Below are 19,919 nucleotides of genomic sequence, written 5' to 3' on the forward strand. Positions count from 1 at the left end.
TCTTGGTGTTGGTAGATTGTTTCATTGAAATATAATTACCGTTAAGTTAGTAAGAGGGTTTCCTGACGCTTACGTTTTTGCTGTAAACCAGAGCCACAGGTGTGGGATTATGAAAATAATTTTCAAGCACAGCGTGACTCATACTCCAACTCTTTCAAATCTAAACCGACCCTATTCATGTTATTTGATTCACAGTTGGCGCTACAACTTCTTGAGACGGCGATAGCTCGTGGTCAGTGGCTTATGCTTCAAAACTGTCACTTGTTGGTGAAATGGCTGAGGGAACTTGAGAAGGTCCTGGAAAGAATCAGTAAACCGCACCCTGATTTTAGGCTCTGGCTCACCACGGACCCTACTCCAGAGTTCCCCATTGGAATCCTGCAGAGGTCCCTTAAGGTATGCTTGCTTTAGAAGAGAGACCAAAAATTGAGACGTTGTAGAGAAGGCCTCAGGACTCAAAAGCCACAGTTAAATTCACAAACATCTTTATGTTGAGAATATAATATTTTGAAATTAAGGGGCATGTACAGTACGTTAGTTGTTCCTGACGTTAAAGATACTTTTTAAGAAATTAATCATAATTTTGTTACTTTACGACTCTTTCGATATATTCTTAAAGGACCCTAAAAAGCCACCGCCATTTTCGATGCCATCAAAATTTTGAAAACTGTATGGCGAAGCGAAATCTAATTGTATTGCTGTAAGTTGTGTTACTGGAAGCCTTTTTTCGACTTTTTTGCTTGTTTACAAGCGAAAGTAGGAGAATAGCAGTTATGTTGGGCAAAATTCACATTCTTGTTAACTCTCAAGGGACTTTTTTTCAAGGGACTGTATTTCTCAAGGGATTACTTTCCGCTGTGGGTGATCACTTGCGATCTCGTGGAAAAAACGTGACTTGTCACATTTACAAACGTTATATAACAATTTTAAAAGTGACATGTCAGCTTTCTTATCTCAACGCACGTGTGTCTGAAAGGCGATCTATAAAAAGCGTCGGACAAACAATGGATTGCGTAACTAACGCTAAAACACGAATAAATAATCACTAGCACTTACATCGTTTAAAAATTACAAACGTCAAAAATAAACCATACCAAAAAACTGGCTCTTTTCAAAGATATTATTGAAGTTAAAACAAATGCAAGAGATGGGGGCTTCTTTCAGCTTAGGAGCGGTTAAAAATTAGGCCAAATTTGGTCGCTACAAGCGCCATTCTATTTCGTCATCAGCCTAGGTCGGAATTTCAGTCAATGACAGCAAAATTCTTTCGTATTTCATCTTCAAATATAATTCGAAATCATTCACTGTATATATGGCTTTCGTTTAATTCTTCTTAAGCCCACGAAGAAGCTGTCTTGATATCCGACCCTCGCAGAGCCTAGACAAAACGCAGCTTGAGTGTATCGATTTGTTTACGCCGCAATTATATGCGCAATGTTTTCTCCGACAGTAGTCGGAAATATCCGTATTTTTTTCGTGCTTTTTCGTGGAGCAATCGTAACGATACGGCCTTGAACACATTGAACAGTGGTCTACCTATAACAATTCAAATATGGCGTCGCAAAACAAAGCGTCGAACGCATATTTTGCTGTTTCATTTTCTAATTTCGCTGCCGTAATCGACTGCCTAGAAAGGTCCTTGCAATTTTAAAGTATAGAATTGTCAGATCTCGGTGAAATTTTGCACTGTTTATTTGTGTAATATTGAGGAATATGTGTATAAATACCCGGCACGGACGAGCCATTTTTGACAAAATTATATGGCTGCATTTCCTCCGCGAAGATAGGAAATTGTTAAACTAAACTACAAAGCAACTGTAATGATAAGTTTGAAGAACAATGCACAGGATAAACCTTCGACTCATACTTTATGCAAAAAAGTCGGTATCTCGAAGAGACTTTGATTAATTATCTTAAGCAGTTTTTATAGTGATATCTTTCGTTTAGACACGCTCTGGCGTAGAATTTTATACCCAACCTCTCGTATGTAAACAAAAACAAAGGCGTGGCTGAGTAGGGTCCTTTAAGCGTATATCACATCCAAAAAATTCCACTATGCGAAAAAACAAGGCACCCGTATTATAAAATGGGTCAAACATTTACTTGAGAAGTTTAAGGTGTGTTTTAATACTTAAAATCTTCTGTTGTTTTGATTGATGTTTCTGTCTGACTTGCATCGCCCATCTCCTTTCCAGGTCGTTACTGAGCCGCCTAATGGACTGAAGCTGAACCTGCGCAGTACCTACCACAAGATAACCAATCAGGCGCTTGCAGATTGTCCTCACCAGTCCTTCTCGCCACTTGTGTACGTGTAAAGATTGTACATTGTAATATACACAAAGTAGACTTGCTGTAATAGAGTGGGGTTTCAATTATCGTCGTGAAACTAAGGCTGAAGGGATCACAGATTTAATGCCTCGGTTTTGAATTTTCGCATGCAAGTAACAACTAACCCGAGACACTTTTCGGATCTGTGTGTTACTACATTATCAGTGAAATTGTTCGGTTTGAATTTCGCTTTAAGACAGACGTCTGTTTAATTAGTCAACCTAATATATGTACAGGCTGTTGAAGCCTGCAGCAAAGAAACCAGGAACCAAATGCCTGAATTAGATTAGGAATGTTATATACACTGTCAGCTCAGTTTATAAACCATCATGTAGTTGAAGTCGTTCTTACATGTTTTTACTCGTTTCTCAAACAGGTATGTGCTGGCGTTCTTTCACGCTGTGGTACAAGAGAGAAGAAAGTACGGTAAGATTGGCTGGAACATCGCTTATGACTTCAACGAGTCGGACTTCAGAGTGTGCATGACTCTACTCAACACATACCTGACCAAGTCACTGGAGAGTCCTGATAAGAAAATCCCTTGGGCGAGCTTGAAATATCTTATTGGCGAGGTGAGATTTCAGTTTATAGAGATTAATTATTGGTAATGCGTACATGAAACATGTCAACACGTAAACTGCGTGTAAAAGAATTTTGTGACTCTGCTCTCCAAGTTGATCATGTTACAACTTGAGCAGTTTAGAACAAGAAAAGCTTTAAGAAATAGAAAAATCGGACTAACATAAGCCTCGAACCAAAGGTCGTTGCGAGGCCTGTGCAAACGCCGGCACTGCCATTGACGTTTGAAGGCACTGGAACAAGGTTATGATGTAACACCGTTCTAGAAAAGAGAGACAGTGCGGTAGACTCCGGACGGTGTTCCTGTTGTTGTGTTCACAGGAATGGGAACTACTCTTATAGTGCTTGTCACCACCCAGGTGTATAAAGGGATACCTGCAAAGTGTTAGAGCATCCTGAGGAGGGGGTGTGACCTGCGACGGACAAGGGAGGGGAGGAAGCTTAAGTCGCTTTTTGCTATGGACATTGCTGAGCCATCCGCTTCTCCGAATAGTTGGACTGTTAGACTGTTGGTTGTTTTTAACATCCCCTATATGACTGTGCTGCAAATTTGTTTCTTTTTGTTTAATTCCATGCCCACTGTCCTGTTTATTTCACAGGTGATGTACGGAGGTCGTGTGATCGATGATTTTGATCGTCGCGTGGTGAAAACCTACATGGACGAGTACATGGGCGACTTTATATTCGATACATTTCAGCCATTCCACTTCTACAAGAACGAAGAGGTTGACTACTTCATTCCCAAACCAGAAAAAGGTCTGTGTTTATATTACTCTTTACTTACCTCAGCTCCTAAACCGTCTTCCTTGCTGCTGTATCAAGTAAATTAAAAAAGCTTGTATGACCTGGCAAAGTGTTTGGTAACTTAAGTTACTCAGTTGTTTTTCTAGCAAAATAACCAAGAGTGTTTTGGTCTAGCATGGGGCTAGCGTGGTCTGCTGTGGCATTTTGAACAAAGGAGTGGGAAAAACGTTACAAAGGACGCAACTTTTTGTATGGAGTCAGGAGAACGTATGCACGTGGTTTAAAAAGTACAATCCTTCACAGACGTGTTTGCACGATAAACATTTTTTACCTCTCTCTTCGCCCTCTTCCCGTTACAATGTTGACTTTCCAACAAAAAAAAGTCAGGAAAGAATATTCTTAAGGGGTGCAACATTAAAAAGAGGCGCGACAACTTATGTTTTTGTATCTTATTTATGTAAACACTGGATAAGGCGGAAACTGAAATTGTTTTATGTAAGCATCGACATTTGAAACAAGCAAAGTTTTAGTATGAAGCTAAGTGAAATACTGTCTGTTGCGGTGAGAGTTCAAACTACTTTTGTCTACGACTGTATGAAGAGATGACCCTGAATTTTTCAAATTTAGGAATCTCGAAACCGGACTGACTGATACTAAAAATACTTTGATTTTAGATGCTCCAGAGAGCAGAGACTTGTACGTGGATGCGATCGAGGCCTTGACCCTGTCTAACACCCCAGACGTGTTTGGTCTCCACCCCAACGCTGAGATCGGCTACTACACTCATTCTGCCAAGGACATGTGGAACCACCTAGTGGAGCTTCAGCCCCAGACAGGCGGGGATGCGGGAGGTGTGAGCCGAGAGGAGTTCATTGGGAAGATAGCGACTGACATTCAAGGCAAGCTGCCTCCTCTGTTTGACGTGGATAGAGTGAGGAAGAGCATCTCTGAGATCACACCGACCTACGTTGTGCTGCTGCAGGAGCTGGATCGGTTTAATGTTCTCATCAAGAAGATGTCTACTTCGCTTATCAACCTACAAAGGGTTAGTCTTTTTAACTGGACTACTTTAAAGGCACACTGTCACGGGGATTTTATGCTTTTCGGTAAAAATTATTAAATTTGGGGAAAAGGTTTTGTGGGAAATGAACCGTAAAGTGGGGGAGAAGAGGGAGGAAATATTTTTGTTTTTCTCCAGTTTTTTTTTTTTTTATTTTTTTTTTTTTTTTTTTTTTTTAATTTTTTTTTTGCCCTGCCGAGTTTTTAAGGACTTTTAAACTGATTACGAACTCAGGAACTAGAAACATTCTTGCTATCATTGGCGTTGTTCCTTCGAAAGTACATTTTATTTATCGATCTAAGGAAGCCTGTTGGTGTAGTTGTGGTGTTAAACAAAAGAAAGTATCCCAGCAGCATAACGCCAACTTCTCAGGTGTATCTGATGTTTTTTCCCCGAGGATGAAAGAAGGCGTCTGTGTTGGTTGTAAGCCTGCGTCTAGTCGCTTACGTTATTAGATTTTTAAATCTTCTTTTCTTATTTTTTTTTTTTTGCTTTTTTTATTTTTTTCCTTTTATGTTTCCTCCATTTTTTAAAATTTTTTTTTCGACTTCTTCTCTGAACGGGTCGGCAAGTATATTAATCCTTACTGTGATACTTTCCTCCCCAGGCCCTTGCTGGTGAAGTTGGTATGAGCAGTGAACTGGACGAGGTTGCGCGTGCGCTGTTCAATGGTCAGATTCCTAACATTTGGCGCAAGCTGGCTCCTGCCACACTCAAGTCACTTGGTAACTGGATGGAACATTTCCTAAAACGATTGAGCCAATATAACAAATGGGTTAGTAGGAACTTTGCACCTTGTTCTTGCACCACTTTGCACTTGTTGGGCGCTATAATAGGGAGGGAGGTGGTTGTATGAAAGAATTAGCCGCATACCAAATGGATAGACATTTTCTAGTTGCGGATCTTAAAGAGGGCTAGTCACCCTGTTTTAACAATCATGTATAAATTGGTCTTAGGATCAATAAAACCTCGTCTGAAATACCAGGAAGCCGAAAGGAGTAGAAATGATCTTATTGAAAAACGGAAACAGATTAGATAGAATGGTTTACTTTTCTTTCCTCAGGATATAGTGTAACCAATAAACACGGTCGGGCTTAATACATATACACTTTACAATGAAAGAAGGTGTTTTTTCTTTTAGCATTTTTAACATATTAGTCTTTTTATTTTTTTTATTTATTGTTTTTTTATTTTTTATTTTTTATTTTTTTTTTTTTTTTTTTTTTTTTTTTTTTTTTTTTTTTTTTTTTTTTTTTTTTTTTTTTTTGTATCTCTTTTTTCTCTCTTTTCTATGCTACCCATTTTACACAAAAAAAAAAAAAAAAAAAAAATTGTATTGTAAGAGGGTTTTCGTCGTGTCTTATTCTCATTTATTTTACGTGTAGGTGAATGAGGGTGAGCCCGCAGTGATCTGGTTATCCGGGTTTCACATCCCGGAGTCTTACTTGACAGCCCTCGTGCAGGCCACATGTCGTAAGAACGGCTGGCCGCTGGATCGCTCTACTCTGTACACCACGGTCACTAAGTACAAGACCGCTGAGGAGGTGACCGAGAGGGCACATTCTGGTTGTTTTGTGAGTGGACTATACCTGGAAGGCGCCTCATGGGACGTGGAGACAGCGTGCCTAAGGAGACCCAAGCCAAAGGTGCTTGTTGAGGAGCTGCCCATCTTGAAAGTGATCCCTATTGAAGCACACAGGCTCAAACTACAGGTAACTTAATAAAAGGTTATTTTTATTGTTGTTAAAAGTGTGATCGCCACGTTTTTTTACTGAGGTAATTTTACTATATTTAAATTCTAGATAAAATAAGTGAAGAGTCATTAAAGCTCGTTCAGGTTTACGTGTTTGTTCTAACATCAACAGGGATAACACTTCTGCGAGCAACAGCTAATTCTAATAACATTTTTTTGTAAAAGAAACGAACTGAAAATATGACGGAGGCACCAACACGAGAGAAAGACTGACAACGAGCTGCATGGAACAGACAACATCCCCGAGTCCCCGCCGTCCCCACCACAGGGGAGGGGGGAAAACAGTGGAGAGAACCAGGAACCGGAAGAACAGGAAAGTGACGTCCAGTCACCCGGGGAAGACGAAAGATCAGCAATGAGTGCCGTAAAAATAAACCAAAGTAATTACTCTAGCCATTCACAAAGTACACAGACAGTCTAGTAAGCTAGTAAAAACTCGAAGTAAATACATGTAGCCGGCACGAAGCGCGGGAAAACGCGGTGAGCGAGGCACGATTGCTTTTACTTGTGATTGGTCGAGAAAGTGGCGCGAGATCACAAAGTAAAACCAACACTTGCATAACCAAAGTAAACGTGAATTTCTTTCGACACAAGTGAAACCGCTTCTAACTACTTGTATGCTTTTTGGAATGTTTTTGCGGAGGGTATGTAGTATTCTAATGTTTGACGTATTGTTTTTTTTTTTGCTTTTGTAGAACACTTACCGTTCACCCGTGTACACGACATCACAGCGCCGTAACGCCATGGGAGTAGGACTGGTGTTTGAAGCAGACTTGGCGACACATGAGCACATATCTCACTGGGTGCTACAAGGTGTATGCCTTACACTTAACTCTGACTAGAACGATTTTCGTGTGATACTGCTAAACATGATGCGAACTGCAACTGTGTGATAATTAGTTACATTTTTTCCTTCGTTTCTTGTGCGTTCTCTCGTGTCGTTTTCCCTTAGGATGTAAATTAATTTACGAGCTACCTACAGACTTTTTCTTTAATTCTAGTTTTACTGTTTTGTTTTACGTTGTGATACGGTTTAAAGAGTTAACTTCCATGCTCAAAAATGTTAATTCGCCGTGACAATTTTTTTTGGTGAAGGTCACCCATTTTGATTTTCGAGTTCATAATGACCATTGTAAATATAAGCTCCTTTAAAATACATATTTTCAAACGTCATGTACATGCGCATGTTTTTTGTAAACAAAAAGTCGTTTTCTTACATGTTACCTCCTCTCAAACTTTAAAGAAAGCCAAAAATCGTTTTCTTGTGTCATTCGTCCGTGAAATGCAACGTATTAATAATTTATTAGTATATTTTTTGTTTAGAAGTGTTACAAAGATATGTTTTGAGTAATAAAGTGACTTCATTCTGCCTTTAAAAGGCACTAACAAATGTGTTGTCTTGCTGTCATTGCAGTTTAGTGTGATCACGTGTCTTTTGTGTGCAAGTGTCGAAAGTCACATCTCTTAGATCGGCTAACATTCTCGTCTGAAAATCTGAGTATTGAAATAATATTAAAGGACAAATTCCAAAACAACGTCGACGCAACGGCGAAGCTCATGCAGCAATTTCCATTGTTCCGATATTTTTTGTTAGAAGGGGTATGATCACTTGACTATTTTGTGTCACAAGTCGCAACCCATTCTGAATATGAAATTGTGTGCGCGTTTGCACAAATATCTTCGTGAAAAGGAGGATTTCCCGGACAACCGCTGTGTGTGCGTTTCAAAGTTTGTGACTGTCTTTGTGCACGTATCGAGGTTACAAAGCTTTTACACGCAGAGAAAATCCTCCTTGAAAACTTCAAACAATAGGAACCCGTTTATGAGCAGAATAGTCCAGTCCCTGAGCTCTCTCTCCTGGGGCGGGAGGGGGGGGGGGGGGGAGGCTATGAAAATGGCCAGTTTGAGCTTTTTTTTACTCCTATTAAAACAAATTCCTATTGTTTTAATATTCACGCGTATTACTATCCGGATTATAGTACACTTTACAAAATTACTGGACACCCTGCCCCCCTCCCCCCCTCTTCCCCCCATTGGTTTCTCCTGGGTAGCGGACGAATAGCACGAGAAAAAAGGCAGGAGCAATGCAAATGGACTGACGGGGGTACATATAGCGGACGCATTGCGAAATGAGAAAAAAACTCAAGGTAGCGCACGGGGATTGCACAAGAAGCCATAGTTGAACCGAATGCACGGTGTAATGGGAGGGCTCTGAAGGGAGGCCATTTCCCAGCCTATTTCTTCCCAAAATTTGCAAATCCCCAGTCCCAGTCACAGTTGTTTTTCTGCCTTTGATTCCCATTCCCAGTGACGAAAATCCCAGTCCCAGTGACCCAACCAATTTTTCCAATGAACATTGACCCAAATCCCAGTTCCCATTTTACCCCTTCAGGCCCCTCTTATAGATAAATAAACGCACGAGAGAACCACAGCCAATGCACGAGGAGCGCACAAGGGTGTCAACCCGGCATTTGTTGTTGACCTAGGGCAGGCCTAGGGTTAATTTTAGGGAGGAATAAGAAAACGGACGGATGGCATCGATACAGATTAAACACGGAGTATGCACGGAGAAAGCGCTGAAACGCACAAGCGCGTGTCTGTGTTAGCTTAGTTTTTTTTAGAAAATATTAAACTGAAGGACCCAATGGCCGAATCCCTCCATAGTAGGTTTGGTAGATTGTGTAGATATTTTTTGGATTTGGGTTTTTTTTTTTTTTTTTCAGTCCATAGCGGGCGCCTGCAGGGAATCACGGTAGTTGTTGCTGAGTCTCGCGCATGGTTTGATGAATACAACTACCGTGATTCCCAGCAGGCGCACGCTATAGAGGGAATTGCGCATTTTCACAACAAAAATTAGGATGAATCGATTCCAAAACCTTTAACACAAAATTTGCCTTGTGATGTTTATAGACCTGCTCATTCCCGTTCTGCAAGGTCGAAACAGAAGCCCAAAATGTTTACCAAGCGAAGCGGGGGACTTCGTAAAGTGGAGAGAAGGGTGGTGCGGGGGGATGGGGAAGGGAAAGGAATTTCCCAAAATGCCTATCGATCGGCCAACGTGACACGTGCTGGCTAGTGCTGGCTTCGTCTGAGGGGCTCAGGCGAAGAGAAGTCGATTTAATCATGATTTGTAACTTTATGGTAAGTATAGAAGCTTTCTAATCGCATTTTATAAAATTGTAATTGCCTAATTAAGGTAATAATTAATTTTTTGGCCTTTTACCTAATTCTAGTTCAGGCATATTTCGAAAAATGAAGACGGATGGTGTGACACAATTGAGGCCGCCATATTGCATATAAAGGTAGGTTTTCGGTCTTATCGTAGTTGATTTGATTCAATTGAGACTCAAGGAAATTTACTATTAGTTCGGGTTTATTAATTGTTTGTTTTGATATCGCTCCCTGTAATAATTGTTTGAAAAAACTGTTTACTTTATTTTAAACGGTGGGTTATTGTACAAAATGGCGGCAAATTTAAAACCCAAATGTATCCAATAGTTTTTTAAAAAAAATGTAACGTTGTTAATATTGAATAAGGAAGGTATATCTCACAAAGTAAAGGTAAAGGAGGGGGGTCTGGATTACTTTTGCAGAAAATCAAACTGGCCTTTCACAATTCACAGATAATGGAAATAGGCATTTCATGAAAAAAGAGGGACATTTTTTCGCATGATCTTCTATAACTTGTGAAATTATGACACATTAAAAGCCTCCAGTACCACTGGGAGTTATTCCCTCATAATTACATGTACAATATAGACCCAGGAAAATAAGAAGAAATTTAAATGTTGTTTAAAGTCGTTTTTTGCCTCCATTTTCCTATGCTTAGATAGATTCTGATAAATGTAGGATTGAATGTCCCAGGCCGGATGGAACGGACCAGAAAGGCAAGGGTAGATCTCTTGTCTATCAACTTTATTGGTCTCAAAATTTACAATAATAAGAAAAGGACCAAAAAGGAATTGGGCGAACGGGAAAATAATGTTACCCATGCGAGGTGCAACCCTAAACTCAGAATTGTGTCTCTTCTGGTAGTAAAAACTCTTCTGGTAGTCAAAAACGTGTCCTCAAAATGTCGCAGTGCTCACAATCTTGCAATTTTTTGTGGGTTTTTTTTCTCGCGCTCGCACTTTTTTACTTTTTCTCTTTTTTGGGTTGTTTTTAAAATTTTTTTTTCAGTTTTTTTTACCCTCCCCCAAAAAAAAACGGGCCCCCCTCCCCAAATCCCAAAACCTTTTTTCCCCCTTCTTCTGGTAGTAGCATAATTAATTAATTGGATTATTTTTTAATGACTTAAATATTGCCACTTCCCCAATAGGGCTTTCAGGGCCAATGTAAAACAAATTCTGAAACAAATAATGTAAATGAACATAACATTAACAAAAAATTCAAACTGGCAGGAGGCATCTACCAGTTTTACAAGTCCATGTATATAGCCGAGGAGTTGAACTCCAGACCACCAAAAACAACACCAGCTAGTGGTCAGAATGGGACTTGAATCCCCAGCCTCCAAATTTCAAACACAAACACCACATGACTCCAGCATGTGCCAAAAACCAAGTGCTGTCCCATTTAAATGTTTTTTTTTTCCCTGGAGGCTGCTCTAAATTGTACTGATGTACATCAGCGTGTAGCCAGCATGTATTTACATGATTTTTTTTCTGTTTCTAGAAAAAAGAAAGCATGGAGAGTCTAAAACTGTTATTCAACAGCTAGTAAAGGAGAGAAGGCTATACAACCTAACTTACAAGTCTTGAGGTAAGTTGATGTTTAAACGCACTACAACTGTAAGCCGTAGACCTGGGAAACTCCACTATGAAGTTGATGTCGGAAAGTGTAAAAATACAGTACCTCTAAAAGCACGTTCCAAAATTCTTTTCTAGGGGTGGGACTCAAATTTAAACCTAAGTGACGCTAGCTGGTCATGATATCTCCCAGACAAAAATCACTTATTGACAATGAAATGTACAGTGTGCACTGTAGTTCCTGTTTGTTTTGGGGGTTACTCTGAAAATGTACCCTAGACTAAGAGGTACCCATGTAGACATGTGGCGACTGCTTAAATTTGAAATGGAATACCTTTAGTGGTACCAGAATATCATTTTCAACCCTGTAAGAGAATTATAAGCATTCCTGCCAGTGGCGATATAGAGAGTTCCCCAGGAGGCTTTACACTGTAGGTCTGGCCAGGTTATCCAAAAGCAGATAAATTTGACACTTATCCAGGAATGAAAACAGACAGGGGTCTTACCTTTACTTATTTTGTTAAAAACAGTTAAATTTACTGCCAAGTTACAGTTGGAGATTAACAAAAGTGAAAAATGATGTGCAAAGAAAATTGCAGAAAAATTATCTGTTGGTGACTAGTGAAACAGTTCACTGACATGTTTTTAGGCCTGGGTTTCCTTAATCATACTTTCGATAACAGGACTCTTAAATTTGGAAGTAGTACAGGGGACAAATTGCGCCTAATATGGGTGTGTTTTTTTTTGGGTTTGTCTTGGTGTCATCTATCGGTATTAAAAATTTTTTAAAAAAAGGGGGCAATTTTTTTTTTTTTTTTTTTTTTTATTTTTTTGGTTTTTTTTTTTTTTTTTTATGTAAAAAAAAAAAAAATTTTTATAGTAGTAGTAAAGTTTGTTGCACAAACATAATTATCATTTCCCATCTGACCAAATTATTTTAAAATGGAAGTGTGTACCACCATTATATTGTGACCCTAACAAATTTTTGGAGATCAAAAATATTTTTTTTATAATTTGTGTATAAATTTACTGCAAAAACCTTTTAATTTTTTTAAAAGCCTCGTTTTTCTGTGCCCTGTTTGAATCAAACTTTATTTAGTAAACCATTTAATGGGATCTAATGAGCATTGTAACTTCAAGTCAAGATTATGGTGAAAGCATAAAATTTATTTATCAGGTTTACAATTGTAATTGAGTTTGAGTTTTATTACTGCACAAAGCTGTTACACAAGTTAGTAAACCTATCTTTCAAGTCACAAGAGAGTTCTAGTAAGAGATGCTGGTCCAATTTAAATCACACTCTCAGTGACATTGGTTTTATTATTATACATTGGTTTTGTATTTATTATCAAGAATTGTAATATATTTCCACACTCCGTGAATGCCTGGCGAATTAACTGCGCAGACTCAGTCTATTCAAATTTATGCATAATAGGTATAGGTGGTTTTTACTGTCACGCCCCAAAAAATAATTCAAAAACTACTGACTGATCAAAAAAATCAAGATAGTCTACTTGTCCAAGTCTCAAGTCTGAGCTGTACTCCATACTCGAGTTATCTGTCAAAAATTTAGAGACGCCATGAAAACATCTGGATATCACTTCTGCTCAGGCCATCTTGATATCATGTGGCATGAAACTCCAAAATTCAAAATGCTCTATTGGTGAGATGGCGGGTGGTATCGAGCTAAAATCCTTCAACAATTTATTTAGAACGTCTAACAGCCAGTGAAGGATAAAAATTCAGGGGTCTTGCAATTCTGGATTTTAGAATTTTCATGATATCAGCTGAAAACAACGAATTGTGTCACGTTGAGTCACAGATCTAGATTAGAGCCCAGAGTTTGTACAGTTTTGCATTTCAAAAGGGATAAAAAAAATCCAGCTTTTTATATCACACTCTTGTTAAAAAAAGGATCGTTGCAATTGGAAATCAGCAGAAGCACTTGAAAACAGAGCATTTGGGGTAGTGCTATTCTGAAAATTTGCTGCACTTTAATGACCTCTTTTGACGATTTCCCTTTATTAACCAGGCCAGTTCTCCAGTATGTATAAGATAAAAATTTTTTTTGCATTGTTTATGTAATTCCACCAGCCCCAGCCACCCGTACGTGATAAAAATAAACAGCACGCAATGCATGCAGAAGCGATGACGTTTCACATGGGGGTCTTCGATAATTTTCAGAAAATTTGTCAAAAAATGAACATAAATAAAAATAGCTGACAATTTCTGTGTTCAATGATTGTTCAACAAAAGTTGCGTTATCTTGTAGTGTGGCATCCAATATACGAATTCTCACGGGCATGCAAGGTGAAACGCTGTCTTATAGTTGTTTTCACGGGCCCTATTTATTAAAATAATGTAGTGATTTCTGTTTACTAAAATAATCTAAAAGAAATTATACTTATACTTTGTATCAGTCCTTTTCTTACTGCCTGGGAGTATTTTGCTTTGTGTTCTACGCGGCGATTTCTTGTTGAGTTTAACTTGATTTCTGAAAACGTAACATTTATTTCTGTAGTTAGTTTCCAGTCCTATTCGGCTCTATTGATCGTCGATCGCGCGCAACAGACAACGGACTATTTGATCCGGTCCACTCACCTGATGGCATCAAGCGATGCCGTAATGACGTCAACAGTCCCTTATAAGAAAACCCAGATGCTCATTGGAGCATATCACAATATTTGGAGCATTACCGTCATTGTTGCTTAGCTTCTGGACAATCCAGATTCATAAAACAGTATCATGTGAAGCAGTATACCCTCTTGTAAGTTCCGAGTGTTGTTATAATACATTGTCTGCAAGGTAGCAACATATGCAAAAGTTGTCGATGTTTGTCTTTTTACGTTTTTTCGTTTTTTAACAGGGCACAGAAATTGAGGATTTAACTCAATAAAAAAAAATGCGCAGAAACACGGCAAATTTCGGCCAAAAATTGGGGCGGGGGTACAAATGTACATGTAGGTACACTTCAAAACTGGCCGAGTACATAACGTATGCAAAAAAAACTCGCTAGGTCCTCGCTGGGTTCGATTAAGAATTCCTAAACATTCTGGGCTTAGTTCCCCCACCCCGCCTGTCACGCTTAAGTACTTCGGCTGTCACGCTTTCCTTCTTTGGTCGTCACACAACGCTAGGCCTGTCGACTAAAATTATTTATTTCCTCTCTCAAAAAATTGATACGCTTGTTGTAACTTTTTCTCGTGTGACTGAAACTATTCTATTTATTGATTATACCTGCCAGAACACCGAAACAGGAGCGGCGACGGCCCCCCCCCAAGTGTGACGGACGGAGCGACGAGCCCCGAACGCCTGTCACGCCCCGGGCGAGAGGAGGGGAAGACCACCAGCGGACTTGATATATCGTTTTACTTTATTTCTTCATGCAGGTTGCCATTGATGCTGGTGTACGTCAAGTCAGGATAAACAATTAAGACAAGAAAAAGACAACTGTCTAAGATTTAATCAGAGGTAGAAAACGAACTTAGGAGGCTTTTGTTCAAAGTTATTTGAAAGTATTTGAGGCTAAAAAAAATTCCTGTCCAAAGCCACTCACTGACGCAAAAAGAAGCGAGATAATCTTACTAATCTGAATTGTCTGAGAAATCCAAATTTTACGAGTAATCTATTATCACTTAGACAAGAACAATCTTTATTGTCATTGAATTGTCTGGGAAGTCAAAACGTAACAAGAAATTTATAATCAGTCAATTACAGTCAAATTGGATGTTCTTTTTCGCATATCTTTGCAATGTTGTGGCATGATGTTCCTATATTGATTTGTAGTTTACTTGTGCAACTTGTAAATTAAGTTCAAATTTGTGCCAGCAAGTTGCCAAGTTTGAGTTTTGACAAGTTCCGGTTTTCGTTTTTTCTATACAAGCAAAGCAATACAACTTCTGTGTCAAAGAGAGAGAAAATATTTTTGCTATGGTCGACTATTTATAAATAATCTGCGGAAAGAAATTAGCGCGTTTTAAATTAAACTAAAACGGCGCCTTAAAATCAAAAACGATAGCCGCAACTAGCAGAATTTGTTAGAACTCAAACGGAACTTGGCAACTTGCTGGAGCAAATTCAATTCGAATTTGCATGTAGCTCAAGTAAACTGTAAATTAATATTGAAACGCTATGCCGCTATATGCAAAGTTGGCGGAAAAGAACATCTGGTTTGACTGTGTAGCTTTATTATCGAGAACAATCTTTAATACCAGTTTGGATTTTCTGTGAAGTAAGTTCTTTGCTAGAAGTTTATGATTAATCAGTTTTTAGCCATTTTGAATTGTCTGTGAGACCAAAACTTTGTGAGCAATTTATTTACAATCAAGTAATCAAGCAAGCAATCAAATTGTCTTTGAAATAATACTTTACCAGAATTTTTTTTTGCTAGAATTAGAATTTCCCTAAGCCATGTTATTTCATTTTTCGTAAAAAGTGGTTCCTTGTTAACATCGGTTTAAACGGGTTTAATTTTCCCGCCAAAAGACTTAGAAAAAATACGGGCGCTTAAAATACGCATGCGCCAATTTTTTTTAAAAAAAAATCTGATTTACTTGTTCTGTATGTATACTCGTTTTTATTAATTTAATTTCAAGGTAAAGAAATTGTAAATAAGCGTGTGTGGTCTACTTGATCTTATTTATAGCGTTATTGTTATAACTCAATAAAGTCAACAATTTGTCTTTGTGATTTAAGTGTCACCTTTTATTATCTAAAATAAAGTTGTCAATAAATGCAAACAAGTGTTTTGAGTGAAAATTACTTTTATTTTAACCTCGAGTATTCAATAATAATAAGTTAATTAGTTAATAGAGATCAATTAAATTATTAAAAAGGTGTCAAGAAAAATATTCCCTATATATACTAAGTCTTTTGGCGGGAAAATTTGGAAAATTTGCACAGCGTTTCCCGTGACAACTTTTTGGACAAAAAATACAAAATGGCTTCCCTTGAAAATGTCCCGCCAAACATTTTTGAACATCACCTCGTGCAAAAAAAAAAAAATGAAAATAAAACGCAAATTGCTTTCTTACACCGTTAAAAACATCCAAAAAAGATTTCTTAGCCCGTTGCTTGTCAAAATCAAATTTTGAGTGGATCAATCTTTCGCAAACATTTTAGCTTTTCAAACTTTTTGTACGAGATGATGCTTTGAATAAAAACCTTTTACAACCGTCAAGTTGTTTGTAACACAGGACAAAAACGAAAACCTTCAAGACATTTACCCGTAATAAATTTGTTGTTACAACAGTTATGAAGAATTTTGGAGTAGTAACAGACAATTTGAGCTGTTGTTTTAGTCTCGAGAGCTGTGACAAGACTAGCGGATTTCAGCTAGCTACTAACAGTCAAAGTAAACATCACGAAAATAACATGATCTGTCCTAAACAATTTTGTACAAATCAGTGTAAATGAAGATTTTTAGAGCAGTACCAGACTATTTCAACTGTCTGTTGATTTGGTCTCGAGAACTTTTGTAATGTGCCAATTTGACTGCTTACGATGTCGTTAATGCTTGCTGATTTCAGATTTTATTTCAATTTGGACTGTAACTTCAACAATTCAGAAATCAGCTTGAGCGAAATTCAGTTGTGTTTTTTACATTTCGTATTGAATGCTATGTCCTGTGTTACAACAAATGCCAGTAGTAAAAGGTCCTTTTCCACTAACAAGTATAAATGTTTCACATGATTAAACCCAAATGCCTGGTCAAAGAAACAGATGCGACTCTCTTAGTTTAATCCCACCCTTAACACGAACATTTGGTAAAAAAAGAGTGAATGAGAATTTAAACTTATACTGACCACAGTTTAACATCATAATGAAACAATTCGTTCGTATGACATCTATTTTGTTTACTACAATTCCTTTTTATTTTGTAGAAGTTTGCACTAACTGAAAAAGCCGTATTTTTTATTTCAAACAAAAAAGAAATTTCTTCGTCGTTGCATAAAGACCATAGTCAACGACGGCCGCCATAATGTTTTTCGTATTACAATGCAAAAAAAAATTATTGGTAAAAAGGCTGTGCATAATAGCATTTCTGTATCAGTGTGCCACAATCATTTGAGAGCCAAATTTCATTATTATAGTTACTCGATTTTTAACTTGTTTAGTTGACTACGTTCATTGCAATGAATGTTCAACTAATAGCGTAATAACAAGAGAGAAGGATAGAAGTTTTAAAAAAGACCACTGATTTCCAAAAAAATAAAAAAAATTGAACAGAATTTTTTCTTTTTTAATTAGATCAGAAAATCGTTTCAAAATTAATCTTGCTTGTGCACAGGACTAGAAAGCAATGATATCATATTCAAAATTGCAGAAACGAACAAGAATTGTTAAGTCGAATTTATCATTACAGGTTTTCCCTTACAAATCAAAAAAGTTTTCTTGGCATTAGCGAGATTTTTATTATCATTTTTTGGCCTGTACAACTGTAAATTGAAACTCCTATTCATACATCATCGTACCGGAAAATTGTATCGATGATTTCATAGTTTCATTATTCTTGTTTGAATGTTCGAAAATCTGAATTGATACCTAACAAAATCCTTTACGTTGTGCTTTCAATTTTGTGCTTTTGCTGTTAATTTTTCCTATAAGTGAATTGTTTTCTTTTATTTGATCCTGTGGTCAGTATAACTGGAAAATTTATCTAGACTTCTTAGTATTAGTATCCGTCGAACCAGGCATCAGGGTTTAACACGTGTATATTAGGTCAGAAACTCATAATGATTAGGTCTATAACAAACTCTCGATATATGACAAGAGAACATTGGCATCTACTCTACTTCTACCGTCCGTACGTGTCTCAAACGAAAGAAACAAACATTTATTTTAGTAAATGGTATTAACCCTTGAACATCAGTAGGTCGTATAGTGTGATCGTCTGGGTGAGAGTAGTTTTGAAAAGAACTGTTGTTAGTTACTGACGTTTCGACAACCTGAGAAGTCATCTTCAGAGTCAAGTGAAAAGTTATTTGTTAAACTAAGTGGCACGTTTCGCCTTCATGTTGTTGGCTGTTGAGCTAAAGATTCGCGTAATGTTCTTAAAAAGTGATTGTATAGTCAGTTGTTATCAATTTTAGTTCGTCTATTGAGGGTCTTGAAGGTGGGGGGGGGGGGGGGGAGGCGTATAAATCCCATTTTTCAGCCTATTGTTTTCCCGATTTTGCAAATCCCAGTCACCAGTTCTATTGTTTTTCGTTTGTGATTCTCAGTCGCAGTGACCCAAATCCCTTATTCTCAGAAAAAAACTTGCCCAATTCCCCGTTCCTATTTTACCCCAAAGCCTTCAGGTACCCCTATTGCTAGCACAATTTGTGTTGGCGCGTTTCGAGTCAACGTTCGTTCGTCAGCTTTGTCGAGGTCGTCAATAAGTTGCCTGCAAGGTGCCAGTAATTGTTGCAATCGGTTGAGAAGTCTTCTTTCTTATTTATAACGAGTCTTCTTGAGTCAGTCGCTGAAAGCAATTTGTACTGTAGGTAATGCATTGAAAAGAGTACCGGGTATGAGTTCAGTTAGTCTCGTGTTCTGGGTTCCACCATGCAAATCTCTCTGATGTAGTTGGCCAATAGTCCATTTCAGCCGCGGCCGGCCGAGAGGGGTGGAGGTGACCGTGAACAACCTCCGATATGTATGCAAACTAGTTGCATCAAAACAACTGAAACACACAGAGTGAGGGCACAGGCACCCCAGCCCACCCAGGCCGCCGAGCAGACAACTGTAAAATGGTCTATTAGTGTACGATGTAAACTGATTTGGATGAGAAATCTGTTCTTTACATAAAAAACCTGAGCCAGTGTTCTCATGCCAAGTACAGTAAACTCAGTTGATGAAGCAAGCATGGGAATCTTTAAAGGCGGCCGGCATTATACATGAAAAGAAATTGCATAAAATTGTCGTATTTTTCACTATGTAATCAAATTCCTTGAAAAACGATGGCACACTATAAACGGATTTGAATTTCCTAACCTACACCCCTTCCCGTCCCCCGGCCCTCCCCCCAAAAACAGTATAATTTGCATTGCAGGTTTTGAATCTGGCGGATAGTCAATTGTACAAAAACTCTGTTCCTTTAAATTCGAAATCTACTGTAAAAATGTAATACCAATTTCTCAAATTTTGTAGTTTGATCTCAATTAGATAATTGAAAGATAATTGGTAAAATAATGGACCTACATGTGAACTTTAAGGCAGTTTGATCTTAAATTTTACAGGGCGCTTGTATCATTGTATACATTTGCGCCAAATCTTGTGTCAAAATTCGAAATAAACCAAAATAAATCAAGAAAAATGCTTCATTATTCTGTTGGGTTAAGACTAATTAAAAAAAATTCATTCTTCCCTAATTGACAAATGAATTCTGGTCTTCCTGGGAATCCCCTTTTATAGTGCGCCTTGCATGTGATTAAACAAATCAAAATCCGGTTTTCTGGTCCGTTTTCTAAATTCTCGCTCGTCCTGCAGTGCCACCTTAAAAAAATATTATTTCTGCGACATCAACTGAAGTTGTAATCATAGCTGCGTATAAAGTACCGCATGTTTTGCAGACATAAAGAAAAGATCTAGAAAAATCAACACGAAATATTTGAAATAAATTAAAATTCAATCAAAACAATTTAAAATTTCTTCCGTGCGAGATAAACTAAATCAAAATAAGTGATCACAGAGGATCGCAATATACTCTGATCAAGGTCTGCAAAAG

The 19,919-nt window shown here is 37.9% G+C and overlaps 1 protein-coding gene and 1 long non-coding RNA gene across 2 annotated transcripts in view; both read left to right on the top strand.

Moving 5' to 3' along the window:
* The window catches only part of LOC144647201 (dynein axonemal heavy chain 10-like), a 111,276-nt gene extending 103,428 nt beyond the window's left edge, over positions 1-7,848 (top strand). The window contains 8 exon segments of the mRNA XM_078506967.1: positions 196-396; positions 2,196-2,305; positions 2,705-2,900; positions 3,507-3,663; positions 4,326-4,696; positions 5,319-5,486; positions 6,097-6,423; positions 7,160-7,848. Coding sequence (XP_078363093.1) covers positions 196-396; positions 2,196-2,305; positions 2,705-2,900; positions 3,507-3,663; positions 4,326-4,696; positions 5,319-5,486; positions 6,097-6,423; positions 7,160-7,306 — 1,677 coding nt within the window. The 3' untranslated portion in view covers positions 7,307-7,848.
* Positions 7,849-9,482: 1,634 nt separating this feature from the next.
* LOC144645748 (uncharacterized) lies at positions 9,483-15,898 on the top strand. The gene is made up of 4 exons (XR_013569337.1): positions 9,483-9,605; positions 9,698-9,766; positions 11,136-11,222; positions 14,599-15,898. It is a non-coding gene; the product is annotated as an uncharacterized LOC144645748 (long non-coding RNA).
* Positions 15,899-19,919: the final 4,021 nt, after the last annotated feature.

This window comes from Oculina patagonica, chromosome 3, assembly GCF_052425735.1.
Source record: "Oculina patagonica isolate OP01 chromosome 3, crgOcupat, whole genome shotgun sequence".
Classification (NCBI taxonomy): domain Eukaryota; kingdom Metazoa; phylum Cnidaria; class Anthozoa; order Scleractinia; family Oculinidae; genus Oculina; species Oculina patagonica.